This window comes from Acipenser ruthenus, chromosome 53 (genome assembly GCF_902713425.1).
Source record: "Acipenser ruthenus chromosome 53, fAciRut3.2 maternal haplotype, whole genome shotgun sequence".
Lineage (NCBI taxonomy): Eukaryota > Metazoa > Chordata > Actinopteri > Acipenseriformes > Acipenseridae > Acipenser > Acipenser ruthenus.
Window position 1 is genome coordinate 4,254,720 of NC_081241.1, and position 23,377 is coordinate 4,278,096.

Here is a 23,377-nt window from a genome sequence, read left to right on the forward strand (position 1 = left end):
CCAAGGAAAGTGCTAAAATAGTAAATACTAGTGTGTTAAATGTGATGCTAATTACACACACACACACATATATATATATATATATATATATATATATATATATATATATATATATATAACAACGAATGAATACGACATTGTGCCTCCTTTCAGACTGCACAGCTTGCTTGTGTTTGAGCGGTATTGCGCCTCAGCGGTGATGACTGCTGTGTAGTTTGACTGCGTTGTGACAGGTTATCTCATGTTGGGTCCATCCACAGTGTATACTTGTCTGTGTGCATGTACATTGCTTCAGTTATAGAGACAGGTATCCAGCTGCAGTACCCTGTGCCTGTACGTATTGTACAGTGTATGTGTTGCTGTAAATCTTGTTCGATTATGAACTAAAATGCATGTCCTTTGTTTACTACATTATCTTGTTGTTTAACCTATTCAAGTCCTAGGCAGCCCAGCTACTGTAGCTTAAGGGACACACACCTCCTGCCTTGACAATGTTTTGCTCACATAAAAATGTTACTTAACCAGGATGTAACCCTCTTTCAAAATGGATCCTGGCACATGTTAAAATTATATTGTTTTCAATTAGTATAAATAGTATCCAAAATAAATAAATGAATACATGTAACTATAATCACAGCTTAAATTTACAATTTACAAACAATACATTCAATTGCAACTCAACAGTATTGGTCACTAATAAAGCTAGTTGTTTGAATGCTGTTTTAATAAAGCAAAGAGATTCAGAAGAAAGATCCCTGATGTGCTGAGGCTTGTTTGTCCATGTTTATTCTCATGTTGGGGTTTAAAGGTAGGTAGAGTCCTTTAGGTTACCAAACGAAACACCATTGTGATTATTTAGAACATAAGAAGAGTTTGAGAACGAGGCCATTTGGCCCACCAAGGCTTGTCCCTTGTTAAACTCAATTCAGCTGCCTCATTCTGCCCATTAAGACACGTCCCTTGTTAAACTCTGCTTAGCTGCCTCTTATACCCTCTTGTTCTCCCTGTGCTAAATCTGAAGTAGTGTCTTGGGTTAACTTTATCTATACTGGAGTCTTTTGAGTTAACTATAACTAAAATATCCATTAATACAAATGAATCATAGTCATAATAGTAACTGTAACTTCAACTAAAAATACTGTCAAATGACAACCAAATAATACCGAAAACATTTTTTTTTCTATCCCATAGAGGGCGCTCACACTCTGAACAGCAGTACAATTCTGTGTTCATTCGTGTGGTAAAAGAAATAGTTGCACACAAGCAGTGGGGTACTTGTGAAAGCATTTGCCCCCCTTTTTTTAACTGTTATGTTTTGGTAGAATGCCATGTGTAGCTGAAAATCTAGTTGCTGCACCAGCATCTCAAGCCTATGTGAAGAGAATATTTTACAAACATGCAAACCTGTTTGTTTATTTATTTATTTATTTATTTTATTTTTAAGTAGCCTCTTTTTAACTATTTCTGTAAGCACATGTTTTTTAGTTCTTAAGCACCGTTCTATTTATTAACTGTAATAAAAGCTAAAAGTAAATAGTTAACTGTAAATTTAACTCAAGCAAATTGATAACTATAACGGTAATTGTAACTAAAAAAAAAGTCTATCCATTTATGATTTTAAAGACTTCAAGTCCCCACTTTCACTTTTTTTTTCTAGGCTGAAGAGATTTATTTTAACCTATCCTCATGACATTAAGTCTTGGGATCAGCCTAGTCGTTTTTGTAGTGACGTGACCAAAACTACAACTTCTAGGTGGAGTCTAACTAGGGCATTGATCTTAATATAACCTCTCTAGACTTGTGATACAGTATTGAGAAAAAAAAAATCATAATTCAAAGGACATCAAATGACAAATGTAGGCTATTTCAGTTGTGTTTCAATAGTATGGTTCTGGTGGTATGCAATGTGACCCCTGCCCTGGAGAGATCACCCTTTCTCTTTGGGATGATTCGCTCTCCATTGCAAATGTGTTCCACACTGTGAAGATGTCTCAGTCATTTTCTATATTTTTTGCAGAAGGAAGGTTTTTGTATATAAGGGACGAGGAGAATCGCAAGATGTTTACCGATCTGGATTATGAACTAGAGGAAGATAAGCTGTAAGTAACAGGTGCTACAGTAGTGTTAAAAATATAGAACTAAAGAAACACATTGTAAGAATGGCACAGAATTGGGTGTAGGGTTAGCAAATTTACTTTTTTTAATACGTCATAGAAAGGTGTTCTAAAAATTCAGTTACCATCTTGCCTCAGAAAATAGCCTCTATTTTACAAAAAAAAATGATTCATAATATTTAATATGATGATCTTTACCTGTGAGTTACAAAAGGAGTGCAACATTGTAACTAGTGCTGGGGAAAAAAAACTGTATATTGTACTTCAATTGGGAATATGCAGATATTTGAAAGACACTATAGATGAAAAGTTGCAGCTGCTTCCTACTCTCTGCTCCCTCATCACTTCATGTGTTGAAGATCAAACTCGAATAGTCCAACTTCAGTCAGACCATGGTGTCTGATCTTAACAGTGGCGGGTATAAACTAGGGTTGAGTTTGAGAACTTGAAACAAAAATCATTGCTGGAGCACTTCATTTGCAAGACGTTCTGATATATTGTGAGAAGTGTTGAATTTAAATCAAGGGAAGTGATGTTAAAACTTTACAATGCATTAGTAAGACCTCACCTAGAATATTGTGTTCAGTTCTGGTCACCTCGTTACAAAAAGGATATTACTGCTCTAGAAAGAGTGCAAAGAAGAGCAACCAGTATTATCCCAGGTTTAAAAGGCATGTCGTATGCAGAGAGGTTAAAAGAATTGAATCTATTCAGTCTTGAACAAAGAAGACTACGCGACGATCTGATTCAAACATTCAAAATCCTAAAAGGTATAGACAATGTCGACCCAGGGGACTTCTTTGACCTGAAAAAAGAAACAAGGACCAGGGGTCACAAATGGAGATTAGATAAAGGGGCATTCAGAACAGAAAATAGGAGGCACTATTTTTACACAGAGAATTGTGAGGGTCTGGAACCAACTCCCCAGTAATGTTGTTGAAGCTGACACCCTGGGATCCTTCAAGAAGCTGCTTGATGAGATTCTGGGATCAATAAGCTACTAACAACCAAACGAGCAAGATGGGCTGAATGGCCTGCTCTCGTTTGTAAACTTTCTTATGTTCTTATGTTCTTAATAAAGCGGTAATAAAGCTAATAAGAAAATGTGTTTTAAAGCACCAGTCAACACTCCTTTAACAACTGAGACTGTGACAAGCTCACTGTATGTGTGTGTCTGAGCTGGGGGCTTCACTGTGGTTTTCTGTTGCTTTGTCAGGGGGATCCCCACAGTCCCTGGGACAGTCACCCTCAAGAAGGACCCTCAGAATCTGATTGGGATCAGCATTGGAGGAGGAGCTCAGTACTGTCCCTGTCTCTACATCGTCCAGGTAAGGAGTGTCCCATCATCATCCATCAGGTGAAGCTCAGTCCCTCCCTGCATTTCAAGTGCTTCACTTCCAGGACAGTGGTGTCCATAGTTAAAGTTTAAATGGAAGCCGTATGATTTTTCAAATACGATTGGTAATTATAAGGAGGGCTGTAAATCGCTTATTTACAGTCTAAAAAGGTATTTCAAGATATTTCACGATTTAAACATGTTGTCACATTGAAAATTGATCATTTTCTCTACCGTTATTATACAACAAATGTTCCTAAATATTTAAATGCATATCTGAAAAACAGTAAATGGTAAATTGTAGAATATGTTATGTACACCATTTCTCACTAGAACCGCTGAGATTTCAGACTACATACAAAATGTGCGGCTCCATTTTAAAACAGCTTCGATATGAAAATGAAAAACAAGCAATCCGATACAACTTAATATTTTTATTTATGAACATACGTAACGTTTTCAGAGCAGAAACACCATATTTACTTTGAAAATTAAACATTTTAATTATTTTTTTCAAAAAGAGCACATAAACATGAAAACTGTAATAAAATAAACTTTACGCAAAAAACTTCTGTGTAAACAGGTGTAGAAAACGGTATGCACATATAAAATTATAAAACATAAATAACTAGTTATAAAAATAGCATAAAACAAAAATATAACATACTTATGCAACGTGAAAGCGCTTTTTGAGTGAAACAGAGTTCAAAGGCTCTGCCTGTCTGTTCAGAGTTCTATTACAGCTTTCCAAGTACAATCTACGCAGAAAACACCCTTTTCAACTGTACCAGTGCATTTGCCACAGACTGCCTTTTCACAACAGGCGCAGACATCAGAAGTTCTGTTTTTATTGCATTTAGCAACCTGGCATTGTCTTTTATTCCGTGTGCCAGTGAGCACAGCGCTGGCTGAAGGTTGAGGGGCATTTACCAGCCGGCTTTCGTGTCTCTTATTAAAATGTTTCTGCCGTTGCTCCAGGACTAGCTGCAGAATGAAGTCCCTCCGGGACATTGTGTTTCCGGTGCACTCCTTGTACAAAACAAAAGCCAGGTCCAAAACATTATAACAAACAGCCACAGGCCATCTGCGAGGACCACCTTTGACAAAATACTCCCGTGCCATTTGATTAAGTACATCCACACCGTACTTCGTTGCGTTGTAAAATGCAACAGTCTCTGGCTTTTGTTTAGCATCAGTCCTGATCTTCACTGATTTGTGCAGAGAGCTTAGAATAAGCACATTTTTTATTTTTTTACACCTGTAAGTAGTGTAGCTATATCACACTGTATTGTGATTCAATGTGTATTTTTTGACAACTGCTAATAAAATAAATAATAATAATATATGATGTGTAGATTTTCATTAGTGTTTCAGCACTCGACGGGAGTATATAATAAGTTTTTTCACAATGACTTTGATTTTATTACAAAGCCCAGACTAAATTGTCAGCTATATTGTATTGATTTCAATATGCTGCATAAACTGCAGGTCTGGCAGTTGAAGAAGCAAGTGCTTATAACTTATTCATTTTTTATGATTCTGCAGCTGAAACACCGTATGGGTATTTAGTTCAAATATTTAGTAACACTTAAGAACGGACATGCATGAGATATTCACATACGCGGAGATATTTAAATCTGAATTGCAAAAGCCGTTCAGAAAGCCGCTATGGTGATGCTAGTGTTAAGACATTCTAATTTCACCATCAGTGAATTATCAAACAAAATAAAAACATAAATACATGTAAAAATAACAGAGAATATTTAGCAGAAATATTTACAGTCTTTGATGCAGCTGGTGTCTTTTCTCTGCAGTCATCTTATGCTGGACCCCTTGTGTCACCAGTGTCCACAGATGAGCCACCCTGGTGCATCCTGCTGTCTCCTGCCATTCGCTAAGCTAAAACCTGTTTAATATGTTCCCTCACTGTGGCAGAATGTGGTGCGTTCACATTCACAGCACTCTGTTGGAGGGCTTCTTGTCCTAGGTTTACGACTGGTTACAAAGATTTCAAGTACATTACACCCTCGCTATAACAAACCTGTTGGGGTCCAAGCCTTTTGTTCGTTATATAGAGGGGTTCGTTATAGCAAAAGGACAATCAAAATGAACTGTTGGAGTAAGTTAATGAAATGATATTGTGAATACAAGTAGAATTACATGTACTTGTTTGTTTCATGTATGCAGTATTCTGCGTTTGCTTTATCCAATTCGTTAAAGAATTAAAATGCAGTACAAAAAGCATGCGTTACTCCTTTTTTCAAATGATCAGTATAGTTTCCAGCTTTGTTGCAACATAAAATTATCTTTGTTTCGGAGGCAGTTGCACAGTGCGTGCTTCTTCTAAGATAAGAGTGGACTTCACTGTGAGGTAGCATCCCATGAGTACAGACCGGGATGTTGACAGTGTGTGTGTTGTAACAACAATCCTTAACGAATTAGCCTTCAGTCGAATCAGAGCCAAACTTGATATTTATTGCACTAATAAATGATCAAAGACAATCTGCTGATTGCTAACTAACAATTAACAGGTTGTTGTGGGCCACGATCTACGCTGCTAAAACTAATTAATTTTTACATGACTTGCCTTTTAAACCTAGAATAATTCTGGTCGCTCTTCTTTGCACTCTTTCTAGAGCAGCAATATCCTTTTTGTAACAAGGTGACCAGAACTGAACACAGTATTCTAGATGAGGTCTTACTAATGCATTGTGGAGTTTTAACATTACTTCCCTTGATTAAAATGTAACACTTTTCACTATATATCCGAGCATTGTGTTGGCCTTTTTTATAGCTTCCCCACATTGTCTAGATGAAGACATTTTTGAGTCAACATAAACTCCTAGATCTTTTTCATAGATTCCTTCTTCAATTTCAGTATCTCCCATATGGTATTTATAATGCACATTTTTATTGAAAATGTAACAAGTTTGCTTACTATACCAGAATCTAAGTCATTGATGTAGGAAGAGCAGATGACCTATTATTATTATTATTATTATTATTATTATTATTATTATTATTATTATTATTTATTTCTTAGCAGACGCCCTTATCCAGGGCGACTTACAAACGTAAACAAAAACACTGATCCCTGTGGTACACCACTGGTTACCTCACTCCATTTTGAGGTTTCTCCTCTAATCAGTACTTTCTGTTTTCTACATGTTAACCACTCCCTAATCCATGTGCATGCATTTCCTTGAATCCCTACTGCGTTCAGTTTGAGAATTAATCTTTTATGCAGGACTTTGTCAAAAGCTTTCTGGAAATCTAAATAAACCATGTCGTATGCTTTGCAATTTTCCATTGTCAGAGTTTCATCCTCAAAAAAATCAAGCAGGTTAGTTAGACATGATCTCCCTTTCCTAAAACCATGCAGACTCTCCCAGGATACTGTTCCCATAATATGTGATGCATTGCACCCTGAATCATGAGGAACATTCATATTTAATATCACATAATCAGCTTTTTCCAGAGTCTTTCCAGAAGGATGTTTTTGCTGGAATGGTTAGTAAGCCTGTCAAATACTGATCGAAGCAGAAGCAGCAATGGAGACTCCTACAGAACACCGGTATTAGAATATTAAACAGATAAGATATTAAACACTAGGAGAACAGCCTCTGCTATAAAGCACAGCTTGAGAGCTGACCTGGGTGTTGTGGGGGGCTGCTGGTCCTCAAGAAGGCACGCTTTCTCCTGCAGGTGTTTGACAACACGCCGGCAGCGCTGGACGGCACTCTGGCTGCAGGCGATGAGATCACCGGGGTCAACGGCAAACCGGTCAAGGGCAAGACCAAGGTGGAGGTCGCCAAGATGATCCAGGCTGTGAAGGTAAATTTGTGGGGAATTTAACCAATTTGAACTAATTGACAAACAAAATGAACTAACTGATTGCTAGTGTGCTTGTTATGGGAATGGATGTAAGTTTGCCAGTTCTTTGTCTTCTTTGTACCCCGATGAGGCAATGCTAAGTCGAAACACATTTTTTTATATATATGTGAGTTGCAGGGTTTCCTTTGTTTTTATTTTGGTATTGTTCTAACCCAACGCACCACAGTTACCTTATGCGATGTAGCGCCAGTTCTTGTCTGTTTTGAATTTAAACAATGGGCCTAGTTTTTTACTTTGCTGTAAGGAGATAAGGCATGGCTTATTTCAATTTAAGTAAGGCTGCAAATCCACATTTAATAGATAGACTTCATATCCAAAAAGCCATTTACTGTTTAAACTTCAAGACATCCAAACTATTAAACACTCATTAGTGCCAAGTTAGGAAATAATAATAAAAAAAATGAATAAACTCAATGAGAAACTTTTCGACTCAAAGTCTTTTTCAGTGTTTCTTTTAGTATTTCTAAACTTCAAGACACAATGAGAATCTAGACTGGCTTTAGTTTTTATAGTTGTCAACATTTTTAGTTTTGTATTTATTTCAAAGTTTACATTGATCTTCACAGGTAGTATTTAATTACAAGGGTTTGCAGGACATCAAGATGCTAAATATTTTAAAACTTACTGTGGCGGAGTGTCCCGCCCCTATTTATTATTATTTGTATTTTTGTTTGCGGCGCGGGTAAAAGCGCCGCGTCTTATATTATTATTTAAAAACCCCGTGAGGATGCATGGCTGATCAGCTACTGATTATTTAAATAGCTGACAGTCATGCATCCTTACCAAACGCGTGCAGACTCTGGCCGGGGGATAATAAGATAATTACCAACTAGTTAAATCCCTCGGCCAGAGTATATAAACCAGCAGCTCTCTGCACTTGGGGTTGGGGTGTTGGAGTAGAGAGTACGGGGAGCGGAGAGAAGGAATAACATTTAAAAAACAATTGCTAATACGTGCTGGATTATCCAGCACGGCACTTACTTGTTTGTTTATTTATTCGTTTGGCCCTCGTGCCCTTTTGTTTGTATTTTGTTTAAATCTTTTGTTTGTTTATTATTAAATACGCTGAGTGCTTTTGCACTCGGTTTCACCCGCCTATCCACTGTTTTGGAGTCAGTTACTTCCGGTCCGTGACGTCATCCACCACACCACTGCGAGCCAGACTGCCACATATGGTGTCCTGCGTGGGACAAAACAAACGCCTCCAATAGCCGGACCAGGAAAGAAAAGCTCGTTTTTTTTTTCAAAGTGGTTTTTGTGTGTTTTTTGGGGAAAAAAAAAAAAAAAAAAAATATGGGAAGAAGCGGACGGAGGAAGCAGCAGCTACAGCAGCGTGGGGCCGGTCGCAGGTCCCACTGTAGCTCAACCATGCTGGACGTCTGCCCCACCTGCTTGAAAGGTGAGGAGTGGTGCTTCGCTGTTGGGGAGGTGGGTCACATAGCACCCGACCAACCCCCTCCATGGCAGGAGAAAGAGGAGCCAGAGCGTCCAGTGAGGGAGGACCTGCATCCTCCAAAGAGGACGGATGCACTCTCCTCTGAGGGAGTCTGGGACTGGCTGGTGGAGCCGGGGAGGGATTATGAGGAAGCCCTCCCTGCAGTGATCAACCTCCTGTGGGCAAGAGATGGGGAGCGCTGGGAGGCCTGGGAACAGCAACACCACCCAGCATCCCTCCCAGACATCACAGCCATGGTGCTCAACTACCTGGCTGCGGATATGGGAGAGACCCTGCTGCTGCCATCTCCAGCACCAAAGGGAGAGGAGCCATCGCTACCATCTCCACCAGCAGAGGGAGAGGAGCCATCGCTACCGTCTCCACCAGCAGAGGGAGAGGAGCCATCGCTACTGTCTCCAGCATCAGAGGGAGAGGAGCCATCGCTACCGTCTCCACCAGCAGAGGGAGAATGCCTGCTGGTTTCGCCTCCACAGCCTGAGGAGGAGGAGCCCGAACGTCCTACGCCTGAGTGGGAGGAGCCTGAACGTCCTACGCCCGAGTGGGAGGAGCCCGAACGTCCTACGCCCGAGTGGGAGGAGCCCGAACGTCCTACGCCCGAGTGGGAGGAGCCCGAACGTCCTACGCCCGAGTGGGAGGAGCCCGAACGTCCTACGCCCGAGTGGGGGGAGCCCGAACGTCCTACGCCCGAGGGGGGGGAGCCCGAACGTCCTACGCCCAAGAGGGGGGAGTCGGTGCGTCCACAGCCCAAGAGGGAGGAGTCGGTGCTTCCACAGCCCAAGAGGGAGGAGTCGGTGCGTCCACAGCCCAAGAGGGAGGAGTCGGTGCTTCCACAGCCCAAGAGGGAGGAGTCGGTGCGTCCACAGCCCAAAGAGGGGGGAGTCGGTGCGTCCATAGCCCAAGAGGTGGAAGTCTGCGCTTCCACAGCCTTAGGACCCAAGCTGCAGTCCCAAGAGCCAGAAGGGGAGGAGTTACAGGCTCAACCCCCTGAATTTTTCTGGGGGGGAGAAGGGCAGGATGCTGGTGTTCCCCAGCAGCCTCTATTTATGCTGCTGAAGGGAGCACGGCACACACCAGCCCAGCCGCCACAGCAGAGGGAGCCAGCACCGCCACAGCCTCCCTCTGAGTGGCCAGCATCCGCCCCATCGCCTCTGCCTCCACCACCACCAGGAGCAGAGCAGCAGGAGCTGCCTCTGTCTCCACCACCACCAGGAGCAGAGCAGCAAGAGCTGCCTCTGCCTCCGCCACCTCCACCAGCAGAGGGTGAATGCCTGCTGGTTCCACATCCACCGTCGTGGGAGGACTGCTTGCCCCTCCCACCTCCACCAGCAGAGGGTGAATGCCTGCTGGTTCCGCCTCCACCGTCGTGGGAGGACTGCTTGCCCCTCCCACCTCCACCAGCAGAGGGTGAATGCCTGCTGGTTCTGCCTCAACCGTCGTGGGAGGACTGCTTGCCCCTCCCACCTCCACCAGCAGAGGGTGAATACCTGCTGGTTCCGCCTCAGCCGCCGTGGGAGGACTGCTTGCCACTCCCAGCTCCACCAGCAGAGGGTGAATACCTGCTGGTTCCGTCTCAGCCGCTGTGGGAGGACTGCTTTCCCCTCCCACCATCGCCATTGCCTGGGGATGGCTGTTCTGCATCGCCTGGGGCTGCCTTTTGTTCTCTACAGGACATAGGGTACGAGGGAGAAGTGGAGCTCCCGCTGCCGCCTCCATGGCCAGGGGCTCCCCTCCCGAGTTCGCCTCCCGAGGGTCCACTGCGGCTGCCGTCGCCTTCCGAGGGTCCGCTGCGGCTGCTGTCGCCTTCCGAGGGTCCGCTGCTGCTGCCGTCGCCTTCCGAGGGTCCGCTGCTGCTGCCGTCGCCTTCCGAGGGTCCGCTGCTGCTGCCGTCGCCTTCCGAGGGTCCGCTGCTGCTGCCGTCGCCTGGGGTCGCCAGGGATCCTGCTTCGCCTGGGGTCGTCGAGGGTCCGGCTTCGCCTAGGGTCGCCGGGGATCCTGCTTTGCCTGGGGTTGCCAGGGATCCTGCTTCGCCTGGGGTCGCTACACGATGGCCGGAGCTCCATGAAAGGGAGCTGCCAGAAATGAAGAAAGGGGGGGAGGTCAGGAGGCCAGCTTCCCCAGCCGCACTTTCGCGGCAGGATAGAGTGTGGCGGGAGCCCCGGAAGAGGGAGCTGCCGGCCACAAAGAATGGGGGGGTGCCAGAGATTCCACCATGGCCACCCCCCAGAAGTAACTTGCTTCCCCCTCTTCCGGGACTTTAAGACTGAGGGGGGAGGTGGCCGTTGGGGCCATGTGTGCTGCGCACAAGGGGGGGCATGTGTGGCGGAGTGTCCCGCCCCTATTTATTATTATTTGTATTTTTGTTTGCGGCGCGGGTAAATTATTATTATTATTATTATTTAAAAACCCTGTGAGGATGCATGGCTGATCAGCTACTGATTATTTAAATAGCTGACAGTCATGCATCCTTACCAAACGCGTGCAGACTCTGGCCGGGGGATAATAAGATAATTACCAACTAGTTAAATCCCTCGGCCAGAGTATATAAACCAGCAGCTCTCTGCACTCGGGGTTGGGGTGTTGGAGTAGAGAGTACGGGGAGCGGAGAGAAGGAATAACATTTAAAAAACAATTGCTAATACGTGCTGGATTATCCAGCACGGCACTTACTTGTTTGTTTATTTATTCGTTTGGCCCTCGTGCCCTTTTGTTTGTATTTTGTTTAAATCTTTTGTTTGTTTATTATTAAATACGCTGAGTGCTTTTGCACTCGGTTTCACCCGCCCATCCACTGTTTTGGAGTGAGTTACTTCCTGGTCCGTGACGTCATCCACCACACCACTGCGAGCCAGACTGCCACACTTACCAAAGTGTGAAAATAAATGCAGGATCCCCATAAAACAGTACATTTTAGATGACATGTTCAGGATTCTTCAGGTTTGCTACTTTACAACATTAGTCATATTACACCTGTTTCATATTTTCTTTTTACTTTTAAACTGCATTTATTTTCTTACTGTATGTTCCTTATGAGGTATTTCATTTAATTCAAGAGGCATTTTCAATGCAGCCTAAGAATAAAATCAAGGCCAGTATTACTACATAAGACCATTAATAAAACAAATATATATGGAGAACTACAAAGGGGTATGCAATTCAATATGTTAACGTAACATTATTTAGCAGGTTTCATTCAACTTTATGAAGCAAAATTGGTTAGTTCTATAGGGTGATGCAAAAGTTTTGGCCATACCTGTAGATCTCCTCAGGTTATTATAGTACAAGCATTTCCTAGATTGTAGATCAGAGTTTGGCTCCACCAAAACACCCTCCCAATACAAATGATACTAGAAATACAAAATGACTTACCAGTCCTTGTATCTGAGTTCTGTGTGGGCTCTTCAAAAGTTAACTGTGACTTCTAAATGAATATTTAGCTACCTTCCCCAGCCCCAGTTCCACAGATAGGGCAGCACCTCAGTCTATTGCCGTAATAAATAGAATTTCAGAATCTGGGGCAGCTGAAAGTGGAGGGTGAGCCTGGGCTCCTAAAAAGAGGAGTGCTCCTCTTCTGTGATATTTAAGGTAGCTGGGATTTAGCCCCCGGCTCAGTGTGGTTTTAGGCTTGTTTTTATGAAACGATTGCAGAAACCGATTGCTCAGCATGAGACCATAACATTGGAACCCTCCCATTTAACAGCATGCTTACAGCAAGGTTTTGCTGAAATCCAAAGCCAGGTTGTTTTCAAGAAGTAAAAAGATTCACGCATGAATATAACTAATATGTTTTCTCAAGATTGTATAAAAAAAGAAAATGAGAATTTTCTGCAGTATGTAGCACATCGCTTCTGACCTATATTGGTTGTGCTTCACTTGATCAGAAAAGATAACTCATTGCATTGTGGAGCAGATATTAATGCCATGCAGTCTTAGTGCCACACTCCTGCACCATCCTGGCTGCACTCCCTTGCAGCCTCACACACTGTGTTACCACGGGTTCACATCTCTTTATTGCCAGATCCCTGTATTTAATACAATAAAGACAAATATACAAAGGCACACATACACATCTGCTCCTGTGAAATGTTCCTTCATTTAAAATTGGTAAAACAAAGGACCTTAAAATGACCTATGTTCCATAAAGTGCCTCGAGGACTTAGTGGCAGATCATGCTATTTGAAAGACCTCATACTTTTCATCTCAGAAAACCACCAAGCAATATGGAACAATTTGCAGTCTGTTTCAGAGTGAATGTGTGAATTGCAGGCAGTTGACATTCAGATCATGTTTGAGGTCATTTACTTGCATGAAGACCAATTGGCACCAAATGTTATTTGAATGATTTGCAATGGTTATAGATAACGGATAATATTTAATTTCCGAGCAACAGAACCCAGAATGATTGCAAACTAAAACTGAAGCTACTTAAACAGTCAGCCCATCTTAATGTGATGTCATTACCATCGGATACAAATACATTTCAGATGTCTGTACCCGTGTCAGGCCTATTACATTTTATTACATTGTATTGTACGGTGTTGTGTTGATGGGTAATCTCCCGATGTGTTTTTTTTTTATTAATTTTTTTAATCTCTATTAGGAGGGGGAAGTTAACATCCATTACAACAAACTCCAGGCTGATCCGAAGCAAGGGAAGTGTCTGGACATAGGTATGCAGTGTCCAAGTTTTCAATGGCTCTCAGTCTCTCCCTATTCACAGTTTCTATCTGTGTTTTTGTTGGATTAGCAGTACAGTAGCAGTTCCTGTCTAACCGTGCTAGTTAATTCACACCACACTCACTAAGCACTGAAACTCAAACCGTTTTAACCCTCTGAGAGGTTGAGCTGAACTATCTGAACCCTATTGGGAAAAGCCACAGCTCAAAGCACTGTAGCACGAGAATCACCAGGGCCTATGGAAAATTGAGAACATTTTTTGCCAGATGTTGCAGGGATATTTGACCATATCTTGGCAAAATTGCTGGGGGTCGGGGGTATATTATTAGGGGCAAATTGTAGTACTGTAATTAAATCATTTGAATACAGGAAAAAAAAAACTTGCAGAAGGATGACAAAGAAAGTGGACTCAACTAATTATGTATAAACTTAAGATGAAATATTTTACCATCATTTTTTTATTTGCTTTAATGCGCTGCCTTCTGTTCAGAATGAGATTTCATGTGCTCTTCAGCTGTGTGCTTGTGAACAGTCAATTGTGTGGCTGCAAAAATTGCAAAACTGTCCCCCATCTTCATAAAGTTTGTCATGATGCAGTGTAACTTGAACTGAGGCACGGGTGGAATAAGAGAGATGACACAACTCGTCTTCATTGCAGTACATGCAAAGATGTTTGGATAAAGATATTTTTGCATTGTGTGACGTAAAAAGTGGAACAACCCAGATTAAAACGGCACACATGGGTATACAGTTCCTGATGCAGTCACGTTTGAAATAATACAAATTAATAATTTGCTTAGTCCAATTTGCACTTGACTCTGTTTCGAGGGTTACTGTTGCCTTTGACGACTCTCTGACTGCTTCATCCAAAGCGACTTACAGAGACTTAGGGTGAACCGTGAATCGCAGCTGCTGCTGCGGAGTCACTTCCAATAGGATCTCGGTCTCATCCGAAGGATGGAACACAAGGAGGTTAAGTGACTTGCTCAGGGTCACACACTGTCTTGATCTTCATTGTGGAATTAAAAATGTCTAATACGAGATACAGCACTGTGATTTTACATTAAAAAACGTTTTTGTGCAATTTACTGCAGTACTGTGTGAACAAGCTGTGAAGTGTAATGTATTTGGATCTTTGCGGATGCTCAAACAATAGATTACAGTGGACTGTGTTTGAAGACCAATCCCATCATCATGGGGTGTGCATTAGCAGCACATACAGAGCACAGCAAACGCAGCCTTACACGTCATCATTGCTTAACATGGTGGGGATATATTTACGTGGTTTAATATTGCTTTATTCTAAAATGTGAGAATTTATGGGGTGTTGGTTTCTGTGGATTGCGTAATTGTGTTCTTGATTTTCTCTTGGCCCTGGGAGTCGCCCCTTGATTTGCATCAACCTGTGGGGATTCCTTAATACTGCTCTGAATACATGTGTGTCTTATCTGATTCCTATGTTGTTTGAGTCAGCCCTTTTGCATCATTTTTTCATGACATTTTATGACTTTTTCTAAGTCATGCACACACATAAATTATTGTTATTCCATATTTCGTTTCTTGCCAGACTGTGCACACAAACGCTCTCTTAGATCCTCTGACTTGGGATTGTTATGTGTGCCACAAACTGAGATGTGCACTCTGGGAAATGGGGCTTGCATCTGCTTTGCCCCTAGACCGAGGAATGCTTTGCCACCCTTCTGAAACAGTGTGCGTTTTTACATAGTTATTGTTAGAATGTAATAATTGTATTGCTTTGATACAGAAGGTCTAATGAAAGACCTATATAAATGTGATGATGTTGTTGCTATAGTAATTTCTGCTGTGGCAGCTGTCTGTGTCTGACTCTCACTTCTGTTTCTCAGTTCTTAAGAAGGTGAAGCACCGCCTGGTGGAGAATATGAGTGCAGGAACAGCAGATGCTCTGGGGCTGAGCAGAGCCATCCTGTGCAATGGTAAGACTCCAAGTTGCCTGCTGTGGCACTGTCATAAGAACAAAAGAAATTTTACAAACGACAGGAGGCCATTCAGCCCACCTTGCTCGTTTGGTTGTTAGTAGCTTATTGATCCCAGAATCTCATCAAACAGCTTCTTGAAGGATCCCAGGCTGTCAGTTTCAACAACATTACTGGGGAGTTGGTTCCAGACCCTCACAATTCTCTGTGTAAAAATAGTGCCTCCTATTTTTTCTTTTCTGAATGCCCCTTTATCTAATCTCCATTTGTGACCCCTGGTCCATGTTTCTTTTTTTAGGTCAAAAAAGTCCACTGGGTCGACATTGTCAATACCTTTTAGAATTTTGAATGGTTGAATCAGATCACCGCGTAGTCTTCTTTGTTCAAGACTGAACAGATTCAATTCTTTGCGCCTGTCTGTGTACGACATGCCTTTTAACCCCAGAATAATTCTGGTCGCTCTTCTTTGCACTCTTTTTAGAGCAGCAATATCCTTTTTGTAATGAGGTGACCAGAACTGAACACAATATTCTAGGTAAGGTCTTACTAATGCATTGTAAAGTTGTAACATTACTTCCCTTGATTTAAATTCAACACTTTTCACAATATATCCCAGCATCTTGTTGGCCTTTTTTATAGCTTCCCCACATTGTCTAGATGAAGACATTTCTGAGTCAACATAAACTCCCAGGTCTTTTTCATAGATTCCTTCTTCAATTTCCTTCTTCAATTTCAGTATCTCCTGTATGATATTTAAAGTGCCTTGCGAAAGTATTCGGCCCCCTTGAACTTTGCGACCTTTTGCCACATTTCAGGCTTCAAACATAAAGATATGAAACTGTAATTTTTTGTGAAGAATCAACAACAAGTGGGACACAATCATGAAGTGGAATGAAATTTATTGGATATTTCAAACTTTTTTAACAAATAAAAAACTGAAAAATTGGGCGTGCAAAATTATTCAGCCCCCTTAAGTTAATACTTTGTAGCGCCACCTTTTGCTGCGATTACAGCTGTAAGTCGCTTGGGGTATGTCTCTATCAGTTTTGCACATCGAGAGACTGAAATTTTTGCCCATTCCTCCTTGCAAAACAGCTCGAGCTCAATGAGGTTGGATGGAGAGCATTTGTGAACAGCAGTTTTCAGTTCTTTCCACAGATTCTCGATTGGATTCAGGTCTGGACTTTGACTTGGCCATTCTAACACCTGGATATGTTTATTTGTGAACCATTCCATTGTAGATTTTGCTTTATGTTTTGGATCATTGTCTTGTTGGAAGACAAATCTCCGTCCCAGTCTCAGGTCTTTTGCAGACTCCATCAGGTTTTCTTCCAGAATGGTCCTGCATTTGGCTCCATCCATCTTCCCATCAATTTTAACCATCTTCCCTGTCCCTGCTGAAGAAAAGCAGGCACAAAACATGATGCTGCCACCACCATGTTTGACAGTGGAGATGGTGTGTTCAGGGTGATGAGCTGTGTTGCTTTTACGCCAAACATAACGTTTTGCATTGTTGCCAAAAAGTTCGATTTTGGTTTCATCTGACCAGAGCACCTTCTTCCACATGTTTGGTGTGTCTCCCAGGTGGCTTGTGGCAAACTGTAAATGACACTTTTTATGGATATCTTTAAGAAATGGCTTTCTTCTTGCCACTCTTCCATAAAGGCCAGATTTGTGCAGTATACGACTGATTGTTGTCCTATAGACAGAGTCTCCCACCGCAGCTGTAGATCTCTGCAGTTCATCCAGAGTGATCATGGGCCTCTTGGCTGCATCTCTGATCAGTCTTCTCCTTGTATGAGCTGAAAGTTTAGAGGGACGGCCAGGTCTTGGTAGAATTGCAGTGGTCTGATACTCCTTCCATTTCAATATTATCGCTTGCACAGTGCTCCTTGGGATGTTTAAAGCTTGGGAAATCTTTTTGTATCCAAATCCGGCTTTAAACTTCTCCACAACAGTATCTCGGACCTGCCTGGTGTGTTCCTTGTTCTTCATGATGCTCTCTGCGCTTTGAACGGACCTCTGAGACTATCACAGTGCAGGTGCATTTATACGGAGACTTGATTACACACAGGTGGATTCTATTTATCATCAATAGTCATTTAGGTCAACATTGGATCATTCAGAGGTCCTCACTGAACTTCTGGAGAGAGTTTGCTGCACTGAAAGTAAAGGGGCTGAATAATTTTGCACGCCCAATTTTTCAGTTTTTTATTTGTTAAAAAAGTTTGAAATATCCAATAAATTTCGTTCCACTTCATGATTGTGTCCCACTTGTTGTTGATTCTTCACAAAAAATTACAGTTTCATATCTTTATGTTTGAAGCCTGAAATGTGGCAAAAGGTCGCAAAGTTCAAGGGGGCCGAATACTTTCGCAAGGCACTGTATAATGCACATTTTCTATTAAATGTCATTTGCCATGTGTCTGCCCAGTTCTGAATGCTGTCTAGATCATTTTGAGTGACCTTTGCTCTGCAACAGTGTTTGCCACTCCTCCTATTTTTGTGTACTCTGCAAATTTAACAAGTTTGCTTATTCTCCAGTCTGTCGTTACAACCCCTGTGTCAAGAGACTGTTGCATGAGTATGAGCTTTCTCTCGAGTGGAAGACAGTGAAGACGTTGTGCGGACAGAAACGCTGCTCTAAGTTAAGACCCCCCAGAAAATTGTTTTGTGAAACAGACTTAAGACTTGGTCATAACAAAGTCTGCAAAAGCGACTTAACCCAATTTTTTGGTCTTAGACTTAAGTCAGCTTTGTGAATACGGCCCCAGATTTCTAAGTGATGGCACTGGTGACCTGTTTCACATGTGCGTTACTCATATCCAAGGGTGGGGTCAATGACCGTTACTGACACAGTGTCCACAGAGCATTCTCCCAGAATGAAAAGAATGACTGAAAACTTGTCTAATTGCAGACGGGCTAGTGAAGAGGCTGGAAGAGCTGGAGAGAACGGCAGAGCTGTACAAAGGTAGGCAGGAGTTAACTTGTATATGAGAACTGCAGAGCTATACAAAGTATATATATATATATATATATATATATATGAGAAGTACTAAATTAACTGGAAACAATCCAATGTCAACCTATTATGTGAGTATGCATGGTATCAATGAAAAATGCTTAAGTTTTTTATTTTTACTGCATTGTTTGTACCTGTGTTTTTCTAAACTTCTGAGATTTGCTAAATTTAATTTATGAATGTGTATTTATGTATGTGTTTGTGTTGCACAGGGCTTATGGAGCACACCAAGAGACTACTGAGGGCTTTCTTTGAACTGTCCCAGACACACCGAGGTAGGATTCATAAGTCATCTTGGATCTAGTGAGGTTTTTTATTGGTTACAGTAGTGGTCTCCGGCTAAGAGAACAACCGTCGGGAAGCAAGTGAAGTGTTCTCTAAGGTTAGCCACCAGACACAATGTGAATCATAAGAACTTGCATAAGAAAATAAGAAAGAACATAAGAACATAAGAAAGTTTACAAACGAGAGGAGGCCATTCAGCCCATCTTGCCCGTTTGGTTGTTAATAGCTTATTGATCCCAGAATCTCATCAAGCAGCTTCTTGAAGGATCCCAGGGTGTCAGCCTCACAATTCTCCAGTAATGTTGTTGAAGCTGACACCCTCAATCAATCAATCAATCAATCAATAAATATGTATTACTTGTCATGATGCACATGCATCAGCATAGGAAATGAACTGAATAAGTAAAAGAAAAGCAATAGGCTAGTGTATGTTAATAAACTATGATAATAAAAGTAACTGACAAACTAATGTTAATATACTAACTTTCAAACTAAAGTAACACAGCACCCCTACACACGTTAAATGCAGCAACAGCTCTAGATTAATTATGAATATATGTACAGGACCAATATTCAAGACATGCACATCATTTAACAGAATGGTGAAGCAACTCGCCAGAACGGGAAACACCAAATTGCTCAGCGACTTGTGTCTGATTTCAGTTTTTTTTCAAGAGCTCGAACAATTTCCAACATTTTGTAGCAAGAGAAACCGTGGCGCATTTCGCCATTTACTTACATGCTATTTTGTAGCGCTGAGGTGCACTCATGAAAATCAGAATACAAAACGAGTCAATGATAGGACGGCGGTTCTGGAAAGATTTAATAAACCAATCGGTGTGCCTCAGACACTCTCGTGATGACAAGGCATTTTCAAAAAGACTGAATACACCATTTGAATTGAAGTTTGATGATGGTGAGTTATCAGGTTACAAAATAGTACTGTATCAGTTGTGAACGAATCGCTATTGGTGCCATGAAGGTGTTCTTTTAAGCAAAGTTCCTGTTCCTTTAGCCGGTGCATTTATAATGGGAAACAATCTGTTTCACCACAAGGGTGTTCCCCTTAGGAGGTGTTGCTATACGCAGAGACGACTGTATCCTGTAACAATTACCCACTTTGCCTCCTGTCATATATTTATTTTTTTCTTTTGAAGTAAAACACTCCAGCTCAAAACAAACATGTTCTTCCTGGTACTTGTATGTTTGGGTTGTTTCCACAGTGTCCTCTGTTGTTTTTCTGTCAGTTTGATCGAGTCTAGGTTTTGTATAGGTTTTACTTGGAGTTAATGACTGTGTGTTTTGAAGTTGTTGATGAGACTCACTGACCTCTTGTCTCGCTCCCCAGCGTTTGGAGACGTGTTCTCTGTGATTGGAGTCCGGGAGCCCCAGGCTGCTGCCAGCGAAGCCTTCGTGAAGTTTGCAGAGGCACATCGCAACATTGAGAAGTTCGGGATCCGACTACTCAAGACCCTCAAGCCTGTGAGTAGAGAGACAGGGATACAGGGAGGCACCTGTATGTATGAGTCTGTGAGTAGAGAGACAGGGATACAGGGAGGCACCTGTATGTATGAGTCTGTGAGTAGAGAGACAGGGATACAGGGAGGCACCTGTATGTATGAGTGTGAGTAAAGAGACAGGGATACAGGGAGGCACCTGTATGTATGAGTGTGAGTAAAGAGACAGGTATACAGGGAGGCACCTGTATGTGTGAGTGTGAGTAAAGAGACAGGTATACAGGGAGGCACCTGTATGTGTGAGTCTGTGAGTAAAGAGACAGGTATACAGGGAGGCACCTGTATGTGTGAGTCTGTGAGTAGAGAGACAGGTATACAGGGAGGCACCTGTATGTATGAGTCTGTGAGTAGAGAGACAGGTATACAGGGAGGCACCTGTATGTATGAGTGTGAGTAAAAAGACAGGTATACAGGGAGGCACCTGTATGTATGAGTGTGAGTAAAAAGACAGGTATACAGGGAGGCACCTGTATGTATGAGTGTGAGTAAAAAGACAGGTATACAGGGAGGCACCTGTATGTATGAGTGTGAGTAAAAAGACAGGTATACAGGGAGGCACCTGTATGTATGAGTGTGAGTAAAAAGACAGGTATACAGGGAGGCACCTGTATGTATGAGTGTGAGTAAAAAGACAGGTATACAGGGAGGCACCTGTATGTATGAGTGTGAGTAAAGAGACAGGTATACAGGGAGGCACCTGTATGTGTGAGTCTGTGAGTAAAGATAGGATGATATTCAAATCACAATGTTCATATTGTTTCCTCATAATTTTTACATGACTGGATTAAAAAAAAAAAAATCTATACATAGTTCCTAACCCTATAGGTTGCAGTGGGATTTTCTGATATATTATGGTGGCAAGCAGGACACATGGAATCATGTACAGTGATGGTTTATACATCATTCATAATTCAGCCTCACACTGTGCAGTTGCCCATTGTATTAGATCTAGACCCCTTTGATATTTTGTATGCAGACACTCGTAGCCCATGTCATTGTTACAATGTTTAACTCTGGTCCCTGTACTTCAGAACATTGATCAATGATCCTAATTGCTCTTTGGACTGCTCCCCCAGAAACCTCTCTTGTTTTGGTCGTTGCAGTACTGTGTTACTGTGCTGCTGCTCAGTGGCACTTCAAAAACTGGCTACTTATTGGGCAGCTGCGGGTGGCTTCATGATTTTGTACCCTGCTGTAGGTCACGGTTCTAATGTTCGTTTATTCTTTATTTCTTTATGTATAGCAGTGGCGTGGGATATGTGTATAAACAATTACATATCATACAAAATACAGTTAAGGACAGGAAGACTTCAGCAGACAAATACAACTAAAACGAGAGAGAGAGAAGGAAGGAAGGCATTCTGAGCTGGTCCACACGGGACAGAAATGCTTCAAAGTGTTTTCCGGTAGACTCCCAGAGTACAGTATGTGTAATGCTGTGTTCTCTTCTCCTGTCAGATGCTGCATGACCTGAATACCTACTTGAACAAAGCAATCCCAGACACCAAACTCACCATCCGGAAATACCTGGATGTTAAATTTGAATACCTGGTAAGAAACACAACTCCTGAATCTAACTCCCAGGGTAATTGTAGCATGACTGCGGGTTAAAGTTAAAGACAGCAGATGCACATTAGCAGACAGTAATGCTGGACAGGAACACTGGTGTGGTGTTCCTGTGTGACTGTCAGGGGCAAAGTGCTGGTAATGCGACAGAGCCCTTCATGAGAAGAATCCTGACAGGACTAAGTCCTCTGTGGTTGAGTTCAGAATACCATGTGTCGGGCCAATAGCAGAGTTCAGATAGTTCTCTAATAATAATGTTCTTAATCGACCTTTTTGTAATTGAACACTGCAAGGATTCATCAGCATACTATTTTCTGATTTCAGTACTTTTCTTTAGCAGATCTGTATGGTGGAGTCATGGTAGAAATATATATATACATATATACATATATTTGTTAATTATTTTTATTGAGTTTTTACAGTAGTTAAACACAACAAACAAAGACAAATGAATAGTATGTAGAACACAGCTACATCTTAAACTTGTTTAGTTCTGTATGCTTTTTTAACAAAAAATCCAACAATGAAAAACAGAATGAAATTTCAATGTACCATTTGTAATTCAGTAATATGAGAGAATTGGTCAGGGGTCTGAATACGTTTGCAAGGCACTGTATATATATATATATATATATATATATATCTTTTATCCCCTCCCACCTTTGCAAGTAAAAAAACATAAACAATAAAATAATAATAATAATTGAGGGGGGGGGAACACACAGAAGGAAAAAAAATATATATATATAATAACCACAATAATTAAAAAAAAAAAAGATAGTGTCATGCGCAGCCAGCATGTCAAGGTTGTTAAAGAACGAATCTATTAAGAAAGGCTCTGAAGGCGATTCAGATGTATAGTGCAGAGTAGAAGTTATAAACTGATTGTTTATTTCCTTTTGATTGTTTATCAGGCCAGATTGTGGCTGAATTTGTGAAATTAGATGGGGAGCAGCCGACTGCCAAAGATGATGGGCGAGCGCTTTACTGGTCATACTTGTATGCTATATGGCATGCTTTATACAGTAAATGTTCTGCCTGTTTTGTAGACAGGAGATCAGATTCAGTTTGAAAAGCTAGACGCTCCTTGTAAAGTTACGGTGTGGGGGAGTTAGCATAAGCTTGATCTATTTGTGAGATGAGATTCACCAGTGCTGAAAGTCTCCCTGATCTGAATTTATTACTTTGAGCAGTAAATAATATTATTTGCCCTCGTAGGTAAGCCTTATGTGTCTCCCAAAAAATGGAGGGAGAAATCTCTGGGGTGGTGTTTGTTTCCAAAAAAAGATCTATCTGAGAGGTGATAAATTGAACAAAGTAACAACAGGTTGACTCTCCAAGGGTGGCATGTAGCAGAATAGTTGGGAAAAGTTAAGGTAAGAGGAGCACGGTCTGAAATGACAATACTGTCATATGTGCATGAACGGATGAAGGGAGTAATTTTATTGTCCAAAAATAAATAATCAATCCGGGAGTAAGTATGGTGGACATGGGAGAAGAATGAATACTGCCTTGTAGAGGGAAATAGGAAATGCCAGGGGTCAAAGATTGCATAGGA

General features: G+C 41.7%; 1 protein-coding gene across 2 annotated transcripts in view; it reads left to right on the forward strand.

The window, feature by feature from the left end:
* Positions 1-23,377, forward strand: part of LOC117433093 (PRKCA-binding protein-like) — a 29,991-nt gene that overhangs the window by 415 nt on the left and 6,199 nt on the right. For both annotated transcript variants that reach the window (XM_059016397.1, XM_059016398.1), the window contains exons 2-10: positions 2,018-2,099; positions 3,331-3,442; positions 7,156-7,284; positions 13,398-13,467; positions 15,340-15,429; positions 18,347-18,400; positions 18,664-18,726; positions 20,085-20,218; positions 21,712-21,804. In XM_059016397.1, the coding sequence (XP_058872380.1) occupies positions 2,059-2,099; positions 3,331-3,442; positions 7,156-7,284; positions 13,398-13,467; positions 15,340-15,429; positions 18,347-18,400; positions 18,664-18,726; positions 20,085-20,218; positions 21,712-21,804 (786 nt within the window). In that variant the 5' untranslated portion in view covers positions 2,018-2,058. The remainder of the gene's footprint in view (positions 1-2,017; positions 2,100-3,330; positions 3,443-7,155; positions 7,285-13,397; positions 13,468-15,339; positions 15,430-18,346; positions 18,401-18,663; positions 18,727-20,084; positions 20,219-21,711; positions 21,805-23,377) is intronic.